The 16,729-nt window shown below is 41.7% G+C and overlaps 3 protein-coding genes across 7 annotated transcripts; 1 reads left to right on the top strand and 2 right to left on the bottom strand.

Annotated features, from left to right (window-relative positions):
• Window positions 1-516: 516 nt before the first annotated feature.
• LOC115747908 (putative F-box/LRR-repeat protein 8) lies at window positions 517-9,255 on the top strand. Of its 2 annotated transcripts, none has more exons than XM_048275336.1 (2): window positions 517-2,004; window positions 2,643-2,755. In XM_048275336.1, exons 1-2 carry the CDS (start codon window positions 645-647, stop codon window positions 2,684-2,686), a joined length of 1,404 nt encoding a protein of 467 aa, XP_048131293.1. In that variant the 5' UTR covers window positions 517-644; the 3' UTR covers window positions 2,687-2,755. The 2 variants fall into 2 exon arrangements, with proteins under 2 accessions (XP_048131293.1, XP_030540095.2); XM_030684235.2 differs by adding an exon at window positions 9,245-9,255 and having other exon boundaries at window positions 519-2,645.
• On the bottom strand, window positions 5,721-10,252 carry LOC115747913 (mannose-P-dolichol utilization defect 1 protein homolog 2-like). Of its 4 annotated transcripts, XM_048275339.1 has the most exons (9): window positions 9,865-10,247; window positions 9,384-9,537; window positions 8,029-8,101; window positions 7,852-7,918; window positions 7,616-7,675; window positions 7,020-7,080; window positions 6,884-6,925; window positions 6,197-6,304; window positions 5,721-6,047 (listed from the first exon to the last, which is right to left on the bottom strand). In XM_048275339.1, exons 1-8 carry the CDS (start codon window positions 10,009-10,011, stop codon window positions 6,201-6,203), a joined length of 708 nt encoding a protein of 235 aa, XP_048131296.1. In that variant the 5' UTR covers window positions 10,012-10,247; the 3' UTR covers window positions 5,721-6,047; window positions 6,197-6,200. The 4 variants fall into 4 exon arrangements, with proteins under 4 accessions (XP_048131296.1, XP_048131297.1, XP_048131298.1 ...); XM_048275340.1 differs by lacking the exon at window positions 6,884-6,925 and having other exon boundaries at window positions 5,721-6,304; window positions 9,865-10,252; XM_048275341.1 differs by lacking the exon at window positions 7,616-7,675 and having other exon boundaries at window positions 5,721-6,304; window positions 9,865-10,245.
• Window positions 10,253-10,488: 236 nt separating this feature from the next.
• Window positions 10,489-12,723, bottom strand: LOC115747912 (protein SRC2 homolog). The gene is made up of 7 exons (XM_030684239.2): window positions 12,561-12,723; window positions 12,349-12,453; window positions 12,100-12,226; window positions 11,901-11,972; window positions 11,776-11,821; window positions 11,058-11,385; window positions 10,489-10,849 (listed from the first exon to the last, which is right to left on the bottom strand). Exons 1-7 carry the CDS (start codon window positions 12,721-12,723, stop codon window positions 10,809-10,811), a joined length of 882 nt encoding a protein of 293 aa, XP_030540099.2. The 3' UTR covers window positions 10,489-10,808.
• Window positions 12,724-16,729: the final 4,006 nt, after the last annotated feature.

Below are 16,729 nucleotides of genomic sequence, written 5' to 3'. Positions count from 1 at the left end.
ACCGGCCAATATTTTTTTTTTTTCATTTTCTTCTTTTTTTCGTTTCATTTTAATTAAGCAAAATGAAAGTAAATACATCAACAAAAATCCCAATTTATCAATAGAAATAATTCATAAAAGATGAAAAACACATACTAAAATAAACAATAACAAGTTCAAATATGCTACAATTCCATTTCCGGTTTCTACCTTGAATGCATGCTCACCCTTTATTAGTTGATATGGTGAATAACAGTTTATTATTTTAATAATATAGGCATGCACCCGCTAAACCCATAATTAAAAATTTATCACATGGTTTCGCAATTCAATGCTTGGTAAAATCACAAGGTTTCTCAATACCGTATAAAAGGTAATTTTATTCGAAATCCTTCTTAAGTTACAGGATGGGCCGAATCTTGAAGTCGGGTTCTGGCCGCTGAGTGTTGATGCTCGGCCCAGTTGGATATCTCCTCGATGGGCCGGCCGATCCTGCGCGCTTTGACTCTTCAAACGCAACAGTTCTTTCCCACATTTCTCGCCCTCCATATTCCCCCGAGCCAGACTGTCGTGTATCCCACCCACTCGCTACTCTGCAATCTCTCCTCTACCCAACCAGAGGATAAGATAAGCCGCCCCGAATCCTGCCTCCGCCTCCATCGCTGATGGGCCAGTCGTCGTCCTCGCCGGCCTCCCTACCCGGCCGCCGCGACTCCGACTCCGACTCCGACTCCGACCCCGACCCCGACCTCGGCGGCCACTCGGTTTCCAAGTCGAAGGCCGTGATCTGGCCGTTGCTCGGGGAGGCAGCCGGCGAGTCCGCCGCCCCCGATCTCTCCGTCTCCATTTCCGATCTCCCCGACGAGTGCCTGGCCTGCGTCTTCCAGTTCCTAGGCTCCAGCGACCGGAGTCGGTGCTCCCTCGTGTGCCGCCGCTGGCTCACGGTCGAAGGTCAGAGTCGCCACAGGCTCGCTCTCAATGCTCAGTCGGAGCTGTTGGACGTGGTGCCGGCGCTGTTCGCTCGGTTCGACTTGGTCACGAAGCTCGCGCTCAAGTGCGACCGCAAGTCGCTGAGCATCGGCGACGACGCGCTCGTGCTGATCTCGCTCAAGTGCAGGAACCTCACGCGCCTCAAGTTGCGAGGCTGCCGTGAGCTCACGGACACGGGGATCGCGGTCTTCGCGAGCAATTGCCGGGGGTTGAGGAAGCTCTCGTGCGGATCTTGTGTGTTCGGAGCCAAAGGCATGAACGCCGTGCTCGATCACTGTGCCGCGCTCGAAGAGTTATCTGTGAAGCGGCTTCGGAGTCCCGCTGAAGGAGCTACGACCGAGCCTATTGGGCCTGGCGCGGCTGCGGCTTCCCTCAAAACAATTTGCTTGAAGGAGCTTTACAATGGGCAATGCTTCGGTCCGCTGATCATCGGTTCGAAGAACTTGAGGACGTTGAAGCTGGTGAAATGTTTTGGAGATTGGGACACGGTGCTCCAAGTTATGGTGGAGAGGGTCACAAAAATAGTGGAGATCCATCTGGAGAGGATCCAGGTAAGTGATTTTGGCATTGCCTCGCTATCTAATTGCTCGGATCTTGAGATACTGCATCTGTTAAAGACGCCACAGTGTACAAACTTAGGGCTGGTATCGGTTGCCGAGCGTTGTAAGTTATTGAGGAAGCTCCACATTGATGGGTTGAAGCTAAACCGCATTGGTGACGATGGTTTGATTGCCGTCGCAAAGCATTGCCCTAATTTGCAAGAGCTTGTTCTCATCGGTCTCAATCCTACTGAATCGAGCTTGGATTTGCTAGGATCTAACTGTGGCACGTTAGAGAGACTGGCATTTTGCAGTAGCGATACAGTTGGAGATCCTGAGATTGTATGCATAGCGGCTAGATGTATGGTACTCAAGAAGCTTTGCATAAAAAATTGCCCTGTTTCGGATGAAGGGATGAAAGCATTAGCCTCTGGTTGCCCTAATTTGGTGAAACTGAAGGTTAAGAAGTGTGGTGGAGTGACTTCTGAGGGTGCAGGTTGGTTGAGAACGAGGAGGGAATCAATTGCATTGAATTTGGACTCCAGTGACCAAGAACAGATGGATGCATTGGCCAGTGATGGTGTAGTAGAAGAAAATCATGTGGAGTTTCCACCTGTACCCAGCCAAACAGCCGGCGCTCATATTGCATCATCTAGTGGCACCAGTCGGTCGTCTTCCTTTAAATCAAGGTTGGGCAGTTTGAGCGGAAAGAATTTAATGGCATGCACGTTCAGACGATGGTCAAGTGGCAGAAAAGATTCCTAAAAACAAAATCTTAGGGGAATCTCCTAACTGTCAGGGTAAACCAATGACTGTCCCCTCGGTGCCTCAAGTTTGAATTACTTCATGGGTCTTTAGGTTTTGAACTTTGATCTGCAGATGATCGGCTTCATGCCATCACTGACTGTTGTCCTAGCATGCACAAACCTGTTCTAATTGGTGCCTGTGTGACAAAATCGTGCTTGAGTTTTGCTGGAATTGAATTGCCTGAGTTTAGAGTGGTTTAGCAATCAGTGGTTAGTGATACCATTCCCTCTGCTAAATGTACAGCTCTAGAGAAGCTTTGTATGGAGAATTTCCCAGTTTCAATTAGGTGTAGAAGCACTACTCAGCTGTTGCCCAAGCTTGCCTGAGTTTGTGAGGAATGCTCATGTTTGAAATTTGATGCTCTAAGTTGAAGAGAATTGTTTTGATTTATTGCCAGTTGCGCTGGCCCATTGGTATGCATTCTCGAGTGGCTCGCGTTATTCTCTTGCTACTCAAGGGTAATTCAGTCCCTTGGCTTCCAAGTCGGGGGATGGTCAAGAGAAAAGAGATGGTAGTGATTAGGATACTGAAGTGAAAAATGGCAACAGGGGTCGTGACTTCTTAAATATAACTTATCAGTCGACTTATAATCTGATTGTTTGGAAACTGAGAATTAGATTCGCAGGTCTGTTGAATTAGTAATCACCTATGTGTGGTTTCCTACAATTTCTCATCGGCTCATCCTGTTTGATTCGGGTGACGTGTTTTTGGTCAGGATCTATTCCTTGAATGGCAATTGACAAAGGAAAGAGGTATTTCTGTTACCATGCTGTTAGCTGTTTTCTCTTGATGTAATCTGGGTAGTTACTTCATGGTCTCAGTAAGCTCATATAACATGCCAAGACACTTTTATATCCCAGGACCGCATGGTCCTAGGAAGCCGTAGTCAGAATGTATGAATCTTGTGTTGACGTTTTGAACCGGTCAGCCTGAAAAAGCTGTGCAGGAATGTTTACGTTTTAACGGGCTTCTGTATATGTTTGATTCCTTGTACATCAGTGAGGCTTGAGTGTTCTCGCCGGTGAGAGCACTACCTTTAATTGTAGGTTGGATTTAATGTCTGTTTGGTTGTCTGCTGAGTTTCGCTTGGTGATTACTCCAGTCAAAATCAGACATGTTGCTGATTAGCTCAAGGTGTTTGCAAGCATATTGCCGACGAGTCTCGAGGTGCACACGTGGCTTGCCGGCGGAGGCCAATGCAGGTCTCCTGGGACAGTGATCATCGTGAAATCACGGACTTTTGTCGTGACTACTGCGATATGGACTTCACGTGGATTTTGGTCTGGGGATTGACGTTCTGAGCATGTTAAATCGGATTGTAAGGTAAGATGTTGGCTTCTGTAGGGGAAGTGATCTGGACCTCACAACACTTGGACCTTTGCTTCAAAGCAAATCGAATCTCGTTTTCCACGGGTCAATGCGGAGTCACTTCTAAACCCACCTACGCAAGTTGCGGGCCAATTCACATGCCGAAAGTGAACATGGAAAGCTTGATGTTCGATCCGAATAATATTCTTCGTAATACTTACGCTTCTTCATCTGGGTCGTCCTTTTCTGGCTTTCCTCTGTTCTTTCTTTAGCTCATTTTCAGGGTCAAAAGTCGGTTGGAAAAGGGCAAGAGAAAATTCGAAAAAAAGGTGCGTTGAAGCGGGCATATATTTAGGGTGTTTTTGTTTTGCAAAAAACGAACCATCTAGAAAACATTTTTTAATAAATGATGGCTTGAATTATTTATAAAAATGAATGAAAAAAAGGTTCTTTGTTCACGAAATTATTTAGAAATAAATTATTATTAATGACGAAAATATTTACATTGGCTAATTATTTCGAGAGATATAAATCATATTTTTTCGGAAAATGTTTTCAACATCATTTATTTTTCGCGAAATAAATGCACCTTTAATCAAACGAGAATTCAATGTTTCCTCTTGGAAAAGTTACCCAATCATTCATAAATATATTGTACGGACTTCAAATCTCTCCTAAACTTTTTAAATTTGTCAATTCGGTCTCAAAAATTGGCGTAAAATTCCAATGTAATCCTCGAATGGGGGTCAATTTACCAATTTAGCAAATCTATACTAAATATTTCAATTTTGCCAATTCATTTATAAACATTGGCACGAAATTCTAATGTAACCCTTTCAATGTAATCCTCTAATGGCGGTCAATTTACCCATTTTCTCTTCTGACTTGTGGTTAGGATTGATCAGGTGGGCGATGAGATGTCAATGTATGGGTCAGGAGAGATGTCTTGAAAAGGAATTTTGCCTAATTTTCAGTTCTTGCCACCGTGTACATCTCAAAGCCATCTGGATGACTAGTGTCTTTGTCAAAACTTCCAAGAATCAAAGGCTTTAAAAACCTGCCCCGTCCTTATCCTCAACCTAAATCGACGTCGACACATCGTGGATTCTTCTTACAACTACGTAAGCGATGACGCAATGAACTAGATCAAGAAGCGGGAGCAAGCTAGACATAGATTCAGGGCAATTAGACTCGACCTAAATGTTTTCTCATCGTCATCATCTATCCTTGCAATGCAGCGCCAAACAAAGGCCAACAACTTCTACTGTTAGAAAAAAACAAAAAGCTAAGCATCTATTTAGCTCTTTGATATAGTTTCTGTTTTGATGAAACGTCACGTCCTGTTTTGAAAATTTATGCAAAGTGCGTTTTCGTTCCGTTCTCTTTCATCGTCCTTCATTCTTTACCCACCAGGCATCAAATAAGTTTTAACTTGTTAGCCTTCTCTAATTGTGCAAACTGAGAATCGGTCCGAGTCCGGGCATTGTATACAGAGATAAGATTTTTAAAATTAGCCGCCGGCATTTTGAATTACGTATCCATGTCGAGAATCTTTTCTTCTCTTCGGGTTCCCTAATATCTCTACTACCCTTAAGATTCAATGACAGTCTTGGTTGTTTTGGAGTGACTTAGTAAGTAGAGAAGTTGAGCCCTTATTAATCATGTTTTCAGGCCTTTGTTGTTTGAGATTCTCCCGTTGAAACGTATTAAACAGTGACCACGGAAGGAAAAACGACACTAGCAATCTCCAAATATTGGCCCGACATGCAATATCATCTTTTAGAGATTCATTTTGTTTAATGTTGCCCTTGAATAACTCTCAAATGTTCAATGTAGTTCTTTTATTTAATCAGACAAGAGAGAGAACCCCCACAAGACCCTGAACTATTACAAAATCCCTCGACTTTTCCATAACAAAGCCGAATCGGTCTTTCGGTACTATTCACAAGTTTTCATAATTACACTGTTGCTCAGATTCTAGAATACCCTTTCACTGCAATCAATTTCTTGGATCAACAAAGATATGCTGTATTTTTATTACCTTTTTACTAAATTCCAGTCTTTATAAATATTACGGTAGTGTCATTTAAACATATCTTTACTTAAAGAGTTCCATAATGTAAAGACAAAATATATTTCGGTGTACAAAGAGAATTCTATGTTCAATTACTTGGGCAGACCTGTTGCACAGAGAAAATACGATTATGTAGTGGTTTGGCCACGATTACAATACAATGCGATCTGCGTGTTACTTCAATCAGGATTACTACACTTCAATCAGGATTGCTTTGAAGTAATCCTGATCGAAAGCTATAAGAAAAGTAGTCCTGATTGAAAGCTATAAGAAGCTGAATTCTACAGACTAAGAATGGAATGACAAAGCATTTTCGGTGCGCGTATCAATACTTCTCCATACTCATCAAGACCACTGACCACCTATTCATCCTTCGATCCCAGAAGAGCTAAGTATCTGAGATGCACCCCGCAGGATAATGATTCACCTCTCTGCACTATTGATAGAACCAGAACATACACAAGAAGTACCTGCTTCAACGGCAAAGAGAAAAAGGACGCTTCCTACTTGATTTTCTTCTCTCTTTGTTCATGTGACTTGCGGTATATAATTATCTGAATCAGGATGGTGCCATTTGTAGCCACAGTTCGCAGTGAGCCCAAAACAACTGCAATAGAAATGAGGACACAGAAGTTGACGGGATCCATAAGAAACAAGGAAATAAATAGCTGAACAGGCCGTGGCAGATGCAAAAAAAAAAAAAAAAAATGGGGTGATTCGTGAAACAGTGTGCTGATTTTAACATTGGCCATGTCAAATCGGTAAGAAGACTATTTAAGAATGTTCATCGTTATCGCTCCGTTGACGATGGTGGTTCACATTTGTCTGTACCAGGGTGCATTGTTCAGTTTTTGATTGTGTTCCTCAGTTTTCCTCCAGGTATTTCATTCAAGGAAGCTCTTCCATTAGCCACTCAGGTGGACAGCTAGAAAAAAGGAAGGAGCATATTCTGATCTCCTGAAGAGAAAATGAATTTATTTGACCTATAGAAGCAAATTAAAGTTAAGTCTACTTTAAGGCCATTGCTTCCACAGCGATTATGCCACAGAAGCAAAAGTAAATGATGACCCAATTTAAGAAAATGCTAGACACGGAGAAGCCTGACCTATGATTAAATCTTCGTATTGTTGGTGGATGTTCAAAAGCAACAGTTATTGAAATCATAAGGAAGAAAAGATTGGGTTACCGCTTGCTGGCGCTTTTTCTTGTATGCTGGTAAACACTCTCGCTGCCATAAAGGAGGGATTGAAAATGTACATTAAATTCAAAAACTCAATTATGTCACATAGTGTAGAGCTATTCAAAAAGCAGTCCAAACTCACCCATGCAACCTCCAAAATTAATCAAGTATGTCAAGTAGCTGAGTTGCCCGGTACTCTTGGTCTGCTCAGCAAGAAGTTACAATTGTTATCACATGAACACAGTAAGATTCTAATGGTAAAGATTGCAAGATTAGAATTGCAAAAATATCATAATGGGGCAACTCAATGAAGCACAGGAAAACCATTAACCCCTTCAAGATATTATTAGAGGAATAAGATACACCCAAATTATTGCTTGTTCATTAATGATAGGACCAAAATTCTTAAGGAGAAGAGTGAGTTGCCCAAGGAAAATCATTGAGAACTCACATTTCTAGTTAATTAACCCCTTATCGAATGCAACCAAAAACAAAAAGGCAAGGGAAATGACAGCTAAGCTAATTCTCATGGCTCTACTTATCAAATTCAGAAGTTGATTAAATAAGGAAAAGAGAGAGTTGAACTTGGATGAACGTTTTCAACCATCATGGTTATTTCATTTGGAAAGATAATCAATCCCTTTATCATAATTATATCAAGACAAATGCTGTTTAAAACACTCCATACTAGCATTCTTCAACTTGTAGAGAAGTTACAGCCAAAAATAGAAAACTTACAGTGAAATTTTTCCATATTTGTGGAACTCTTGCACAGAAAAATACAGCATGCTGGCATGCCTGTGTTGGAGGATTTCAGTTTCATGTTAAGTTAAAACCATATAGATGTAATCTCAGAAGGAGAATAACTTAAAAAATACATGTGATGACAATATAACTAGAGCAGGTGAATTACAAAATAAACAAAGTCATAAGTAGAAGAAGACTGCAGAGTGACAGAAACATTTGATACTCACATATAAAGCTTCAAAAAGAACAGGATCAACTTTACCAGATAAAATTGTTGGGGCCAAAGCACAATACCTGGATGCCAACACGTTAAGGAAAAAGGTTGAAAAAACTAATCATCAGGGAACATCAAAGATACAGCCATTCAGGACAAAACAATTCTGCTGGCCAAGGAAGGAGGATACAATGCTGTCTTGGTCCATGTCTTGGCCCCCAGAGGTTGTGAGTAGTAGTATATTATAGCAACCAAAATTATAGCTGTGAATTGTAAACATCAAATTAACTCATAGTGTCAAGGACAAGAAAGACTAAGCATACTGACGAATAAGCAGATAAGAGTTGTTTAGCAGCAATCATTTCATGAAAATATCTAACAGCCTGCCGCTGGAAACACATCCATTCTGAGAGTGTAATACATTTAGGGGGTGCATGAAATCCATCCAGAAACAAAATTTCTGTTCCAAACCTATTTATGGAACAGAAACTTGTGTGGTAACGTAATTCTATTTTCCTATTTCTGAAACAAAAAGTTGTTTCAGAAATAGATTTGAAGAAGAAATGAGAAACAAAAATTTTCTACTTTTCCGAGAAACAGAAATAGAAATCTCACCTTTTCTCAAACATCTGCCGCCGCCGACTACCACCCGCTGGCCAAGTCCAATTCGGCGTGGCTTTTTTTTGACCGGCCGACACATTTTTCAGAAGTAGAAATTTTATGTCATTATCAAACACATTTTTTTGCTCAGAAACTCATCCAGAAACAGAAATAGAAAAAACTATTTCTAGCCAGAAATCTATTTCTGAAACAGAATGGTTATCATTCACCCCCTTACTCTGTCAACCAAGTCCAATTCCTTGAGTCAACGCACAGGGTTATGAATACAGGGAGCAATTCTTTGTGAATTTGAGCAGCAGAAGAGTTTGTGCTCTGGAAAAAGTTGATCCTACAAGAGTTGTCCTTGGACATAGTTGCCACTCTGATTAAGCACGAGGTCAAAAGGAAAAAGTGGAAGATATCAAGTAACCGACAGAGCTACCTTACTTCATTTACTTAAGTTGCACTTTAATTTGCTTTAACTTGTGAGCTCAAGATAGATAAATTGGCGAGATAAGAATAACCCTTCAACTAGTGCTTTCCCTGAAAAGAGGCACTGAAGATGGCAAGGAAGCCACACTTCCAATGATTGTCACATAATCAGGCGTCTATGATAACTGTCAAATGCCTGTAGCCATAAAGTGTTAGGCATTTTTTTCCCAGTTTTCCGGGAATGAAATGAAGTTATCCGGAAGGCTAAAGACTAAAAAGAACCGTTTTCTGACCCTCCAAACAAAAATAAGAAGAAAATTAGTGTTCTCTGACTATGAATGACTCTATCATGCTAGGCAGATTCTCAGTGAAAGTGAGAGCAAACATCATGAAGAAATGCAACGCTGTGGAAAGTGAACTCAATGCACTGAGTGGAGCCCCTTGAGATTTGGAAAATTGTCTAGAACCAAACAATCTCTAAACTTCCTCCAATGGCTCCGGATAGTAACATACATTGGATCAGAAGAAACACCAGCTCGCCATACGCAGAGAAGTGAAGCCCTTTGTGGAGGCAATACGCCAAAGCGATAGTGTAGCCGACCACGTCAAGCTCGAAGGATAACATACTGAGCCCACTCGCACTCCTGTGCTTCAAAATCTTCAATATCTGTGGTTGCCAAAGTAAGATTTCGGCGACCAACATTACTGCAAGAGTTTGTACAACTACTCCGCAACAATAGAGACAGCATTTGATTATCAACCTTCAAGCAAACCAAATTCTAAATCCAAAACAATCTGGAGGTCGAACACCATTGGGCTAGAGTACCCATCACCTTGGAAAGTGTCAAAGTCAAACCATTCTCAAAAAGGTCCATTCTTTTCCCGAGGGATTGCTCGTGCAAACCATAGAAACAGAACTGTCTGGACTCAGGAGTTCGTCACAAATCACAAGGGACGAGACGCGACAACAAGGAACGAAGTGATGAGATTATACCTGAGGGAGTTTGACGGTGGTGGAAGCAGCAATGAGGCAGTACCCGACGAGCTTCGACAACAGAGGCAAGACGCAGTCCCTGTCCGGGACTCTGCCGTCGCGCAGAGATTCGAGAGCGCAGGTGAAATCCATCCCGAGAAGCGCCATTTCCTTGCGCTTGTGGACGCGAATTGACTTTGAAGTGAGTTGCCAGGTGAAGTTGCAGTAAATCGGGCGACGAAGTGGTGGGTGTCCGCGAAGTAGCTGGAAAAGTGGTGACTCGGGGATCTCGCGATTGGCAGGGGATTTGTAAATTCACTTTCCTTTTCCTCGGTCAGAACGTGCTTATATTAAGTGGACAAGACATGTGAATTTTTCGCGAATGCCGAGGAATATGAGTATCTGGCGCCGGCAACTTCCGACGTTACTTGCTTGTTTAGAGCATTATTGAAATCGGGATTTTTTGGCCTATTTCGCCTGCAGATAAATTACCGTACCACGTAAGTCCGGCATTCCAAATTTACATTTCTGCATTTATCTCTCGCTCGAATCGTCTCAATCTTATTTGGGTTCCGATTTTGCGTACAGATTGAGTGGTGCATCGATGCACAGGAGAGAATCACCCTCGCCACGCATTGAATGTCTTCGGAATTTTCCCGATTTTCTCGGTCACCTCAAAGCTTCTTAGTTTCCGACCATTTAGAAGTTCATTCTGCTGCAGCAAACTAACATGGGATTTTGTGATTGACAAAAAGATTCAAAAGAGAACATAGTAATGCTTGGCCCGCGGGAACAGATTTGATGATCATGTCACAGAAGCTGAGTTGAATTGCCAAAACAGAAGGGAAAGAAAGTAGAATAAAAGAGAGGAAAACGCAAATCGTTGATGTTCTTCCAAGAATTTAACGCAGCTTGTTGTTGCGTGATTGCGAGCTTTTCTTTGAGCTGAGTTGACCATTTGCTGGTCAGTAGGGCGGAGGCGGGTAGATTCCAGCTGTTGTTGGACCTGCATCATTGCGACGAAGTCCATTAAGCTTCAATTCCATACATGAATGGAAGAAGAGTCCATTAGACTTCACTCCCAAGATGGATGTAATTCTCGACATGCTACCATTCTCGAGTACAAAACAATCCGAAGGCGTGATAATTTGCAGGTACGCAGTACTCTCATCTTATGCAAAAAGGCAATTGAAATGGTGAAGATCTAGATTTACCTGGAGGGTAACAGCTCGAAGCTGGAGGCGGATACTGTGGAGGATAACCTGCAGGAGTGCAAGCGGGATAACCGGCAGGCGGAGGAGGGTAGGCAGGAGGTGGTGGATACGTGCTTGAAGTAGGAGGATATGCCGAGTAAGTAGGTGGGGGAGGGTATGCACATGGCGGGTATGCGGTTGATGCAGGAGGATATGCCAGCGCCGCAGCATATGGTGATGGGGTCGGATAAGGAGATGCGGTTGTTTGGGTGTAAGGCAGGATGCCGGGCATGGTTGGCTCCAGAATTCCGCACGGCGGAGCCAATGATTGGGCTTTCGGCTTCGATTGCTGGCCAAAGATCACAAGAAAACAGAAATTTTGTGGATCCTGTTAGTTCAACTTGCCTATTCATGCTGATGACTAAGAAAAACTAGATTGTTGACTCCTTGCGCTTTGGTCTACTAAAGAGATCCTTTTAGAACTGTCAAGTACTGTTGCCTAACTCCATTTTATGAAGATTTACTCCAGGTTGATTGGTGTTGAAAAAACACAAACTGCTGAATGAGAACTTCTGATAGAAGGGCAAAGCTTAGATCTTTGGATCAGATTGGTTTCTCAGTAACAAGGATGCGTTTCTGTCCTCACCAAGTAAAAGTCATCGTTATCAGGTTTTTGCGCATGCTTTGCGAGCGAAGAGAGAGAGAGAGAGAGAGAGAGAGAGAGAGAGAGAGAGATTACAGGAGTAGCAGAACTGTACAATATGAGCCTCACTTCGCCGGAGTACCTGGAATCAAGAAAGCAATGCATACATGTGAACCATGGAGGGCAATAGGGCTTTGAAGGGGTTTAGAGAAGCTCATTACCTGCCACATTTGTCCTGAACTGGCCATGCAGTGTCATCATAACCTTGAGACAGAACCTTGTACAATTGAATCCTGGCAAAAGAAATGACTAATGTGTAAGGACCAGGTATGTTTGTATCTTCACTAGGATTTCAGTCAGTCGTTTCTTCTTCTCGGTCTGGTCAAAATAATAGTAGGTAGATGTCCATCACCCAAGTACCTTCCACTGCCAATGAAGTCATCAGCAGAGAGAGTGTTGCTATTCCAAACCATAACATTCAATTCCCTCAGGCCTTCAATGAGGGCGAGCACAAATTTCTCCTGGAAGATTGGATTCCTGCCACCGTCTGCGCATATCAGAAGCAACTTCAACCTCAGGGAGGAAGGAACCACAGACACTTGGAAATCGGCCGGGAGAAATTGAAAAACGAAGAGAAACTCTCGAAAAATGGTACAGTCCTAGTTTTACCTGTGCATGTTTTGGTTCGGAATTTGGAGCTGGCGTACTCGACGCGAACGTAAGGGTCTTGCCTGGAGATCCATTCCGTGTCCTTCAAATTTACGCATCCGACGACTGGCGCAAGAAACAGAAAAGAATGAAAACAAGTTGAATCGAAGGCATTCGATAAGCTACAATGCTGAAAGCGAATTGGACGGCGGTAACAGAGAATCGAACTCTACCAGTGACCTCCAGAGGCAGTCCTTGGATTCCTGAGATGGACATGATCTCTCTTCGAGCAAAAGAAGCAGGGTGATGGAATTTTTGAAGGCCAGCACCTTTTAACAGAGACTTCGAGATGTGATCTCCCGAAAAGAGTTGACCAAGACTTTGGGATTCCTTCATCTTCACCAGATTACAGCGGGGCATTAATATGATCACAACCAGGTAAAATCAACCATCTACAAGAGTCAACTTATTTTTTAAAAAATAAAAAAAAAGAAATTTCATGAACACAAACCTATTGCACATTATAATTTATTTATTTTTTCTAGCAAAATAGATAAAAGGTCTAAAGATATTAATTATTAGGGAATAAGGCGCCGCTTATCTGAATCGGGTTCTCAAAAAACCGTTGACCAGCTAAGATTTTGACCAAAATTTGTCTGATGCGATGAAAGTCAAAGGATGAATCTTCATAATCGAAATGCCAACGAAGATGTTCTGCTAGCTCTCTCCACGTTGACTTCACCAATTCATTGATCCTTTTAAGTCATTCATCCCACCAACAGTAGTCTGCCCATAGAAGAAAAGGCCAAAAAAATAAAAAATAAAATGCACTAATGGCGCGTTTGTTTGGAGAAAAGCTTCATGGAAAAGTACTTTCCGAGAAATCATTTTTAGAAAAAACGGTTAATTTTCCTTTGTTTGGTAATATTTGATCGAAAACCTTTTGTGGTGTTTAGATCTTATTTGAAAAATAATTTTAGTGTCATAACTTTATTTTTTTTTTTTCCTTCTTGCTCCGCCTGTTGATGGGTTCTCGACGATGGCCGGCGACCGGCCACACGAGGTCGAGCCTCACCCGAGGCCGGCGTGCTCAAGCTTCACCGGGAGAATTAACCAATGTAAGAGATTGCACTGGCCCAAGAGGAGAAAGGAAACCTGTGACTCGAATGTTGGAGATTTCTTACATAGCAGCAAGGACCAAGACAGATCACAGGACTGATTGGGGCCGTCTACATGACTCGATCCGAATTAACCAATCAACACAAGGCCGTCTCCGGCTCAGCCCATCGTCAGGTCTGTTTGTGGCAATGCTTTGGTGGTTGTCAAAATGCCAATCAGCGTAAATTCTGCTTTGCTTTCACAGTATGTACTTTGCAGAAAACTATGCACAGTAGTATTTGCTGGAGAGAGAGAGAGGGAGAGAATCAAAAGGCAATGTTGGATTTACTAGATTGAGGTCATGAACTTTCCCCGACCCAACCGGAAGCAAACGGTTTTCCAGGCGATCGATGTTGGAGTTAAAACGGACAAAATGCTAAATTCACTAGATGTTATCAATAAGGTGCGCCTAAAAATACAGAAAGAGATCCATGACTGTTTGGCATCGAGCCGTCGACTCGGGGCGCTCGTATCCATGTAGCCTACTCCTGGGTCATCAAGACATAAGTAGGATTAAGCAAAGAAGAACATCAAAAGCTTTACTAGCATTCGATATTTATTTATTTCCAATATGTCATCAGGAATGAATGAAGGTATGGCCTGTATTTGTTACGGCATGCAAAATCTAAACTTCACGCTGCACAACTCCTACCTGACAAAATGCCCGCACGTCCGTTCTTCATTGCACAATCCGTCGATCTATGAAGCAAACATTCTCACCAGTGTGAATTAGCAACTTCAGCCTAACACCATACCATCTACGTGGATGCCTCCGAAAGTCCTTCAGTGCGTTCTTGGTCGCCCAAAAGACTAGCATTGAATATGCTTTTCTTTTTAACAAAAGGAAAAATGGCATAAATGATTCTCGACCTTTGGCTCAACGTGCAATGTCGTCCATGAACTTTTAATTTGTTCGGTGTGGTCCATGAACATTTGGTACGGGGTTCAATTTAGTCCTTGAACTATGTTGAAAATATTCGATATTGTTCTCGAACAAGGACAACAGGAACAATACCGAACATTGAACATCTTCATATAGTTCAATGACTACATTGAATATGTAACAAAAGTCCAGCGACTGACATTGAACAAATTAAAAATTCGGAGATCACATTGTGCATTGAGTTAAAATTCAAGGATCGCATTGTGAGTTGAGCCAAAATATAGGGACCGTCTGTGTCATAATCCCTAAATGAAAAGAAGCTTTTTTAGCGTGCACGACTTGTACGTTTCGAGATAGACGCGATGGTCCAGTTTGCACTTAAAGTAGAAGCCTCGAACGTGCAGCATCACTTAAAAGCTTGTTGAGACTTTAAGGGACACTGTTTCCCCTTCCTAGAAAGGGCCCTTTCCCAAGTAGGCCAAAGCCAAAGAAGAGAGAAAAATAAGGGGTGGGATGCGTTCAGGACGATGTGTGTGAACCGGATGCGGTTCTTGCGTGAACCCAACCCACCAATAGGAGCCTGAGGAGTTGAGGATCTTTCTATCCCAAGGGATAAGAGAGAAAGGGCGATAACAGAGAGGGCCATGCCAATGCCATTGGAGGTGATGCTGTCCCGGGAAAAAAGAATGAGTAAGGAGGGGTGCACGATGGGCTTTCCTCTCTTATCTTGTAGCTGTCAATCTTTTCATTTGTGGTGGCTTCACAGAAAAGTCCGAACCTGGACAACATAGTCCTCCTCACAATGCAGGGTTCATCGTCTGTGTCCTCTTATGCATCGTGAACCATATTGATTACTTTGCTGCTGAACATTTTAATCTGGCTCTGGGTTTTGTTTTTTTTTTTTTTTTCCATCGTTAAGATCAGGAGAATTAGGAGTGTGAGAAAGCATGGAACAAATTGCCAAGGCCTTGGGAGTCTTTAGGGGTTTCGTTTGCGGATCAGGAGAATTAGGAGTATGAGAAAGCATGGAACAAATTGCCAAGGCCTTGGGAGTCTTTAGGGGTTTCGTTTGCGGATCATACTCAAATCATTGGCCCAATTTTCTTTTCCGTTCGTGCTCTCACTTGTTGCAAAAATCTCTGGGGGTCCGAGAGACGATCAAGTTATTTCGTGGACAGAAGTAATAATGAAGTTAGAAGGTCTAACCAAGCAAAGCTTAACAGCCGAAGAGCCTCTAGAGTTCATTGTTCTAGGAACTGAGATCAAACATCTCACTTTCATTAGGGTTTGAGAGAATTTGAGGAATCGAGGAGGGTATTCCCCTCTTGTCTGACCAAGCATCCAAACAAGTAGAGGCATGATTAAGACTTATGGCACCAAGTCGAGATGAACATTGGATGGACTCATTTTATAAAGGGTTAAAATCACGAAAAATTCAAATTGATATATATATATATATATATATGACAAATTTACCTCATTTTTTTTTACCACCAAAAACCCTAAACTAGTACACATATGACAAATTTATCAAAAATTGATACACTTATGACAAATCGCCATTCGTTTATTTCCGTTAAATTGAGTTAATACCACGAAAAGTCCCAAATTAATACACATGTGACAAACAAATGGTAAAAACCCTAAATGGGTGTACTAGTCAACTGCCATGTGTCTCTAAACAGCAATTTGACGGTAAAATTTAACAAAAACTAATGGAGGGTAAATTTGTCATAAGTGTATCAATTTAGAGTAAATTTGTCAAAAGTGCACTAGTTTAAGGTTTTTGGTGGTTAAAAAAAATAATTTGAGGTAAATTTGTTACATTTTTATCGGTTTGGGATTTTTTATGATTAAAAAAAATAGTTTTGGGTAAATTTATCATAAGTGTACTAATTTGAAGTTTTTCGTGATATTAACCCTTTTATAAATGATCTAACAAGCATAAACATAATCAATTATTGTATAAGTAAATGCGGTTCTTAATACCATAAAAAATTATAAATTATATTCATCGTGACACTACTACTGTAATTTTTTTCTCATCACATAAAACTCTAAACATGTCCATTGTGATACCAATGCGCCAAACTTTTTTTTTTCAACAAATCTCCTAAATTATACTCACTGTGACACAAATACCCTTAACTTTTTATTGTGACACTATAACCCACAGACTTGTGCTAGACAAATTTCCAAAAAAGCCCTAAACCTAACTTTTTTTTGGGCCAACAAAGCTGCTAAACTATACTCACTATGACACAAATACTCTTAACTTTTTTTTTGCTAATTCAATCCTAAATTTTTTGCATTTGTACCAATTTAGACCTTCCGGTCTGGAAATCGCTAATGTGGCACGGC

The sequence above is a fragment of the Rhodamnia argentea genome, chromosome 2, assembly GCF_020921035.1.
Source record: "Rhodamnia argentea isolate NSW1041297 chromosome 2, ASM2092103v1, whole genome shotgun sequence".
Taxonomy (NCBI): domain Eukaryota; kingdom Viridiplantae; phylum Streptophyta; class Magnoliopsida; order Myrtales; family Myrtaceae; genus Rhodamnia; species Rhodamnia argentea.
This window is presented reverse-complemented; position numbering and strand designations above follow the sequence as displayed.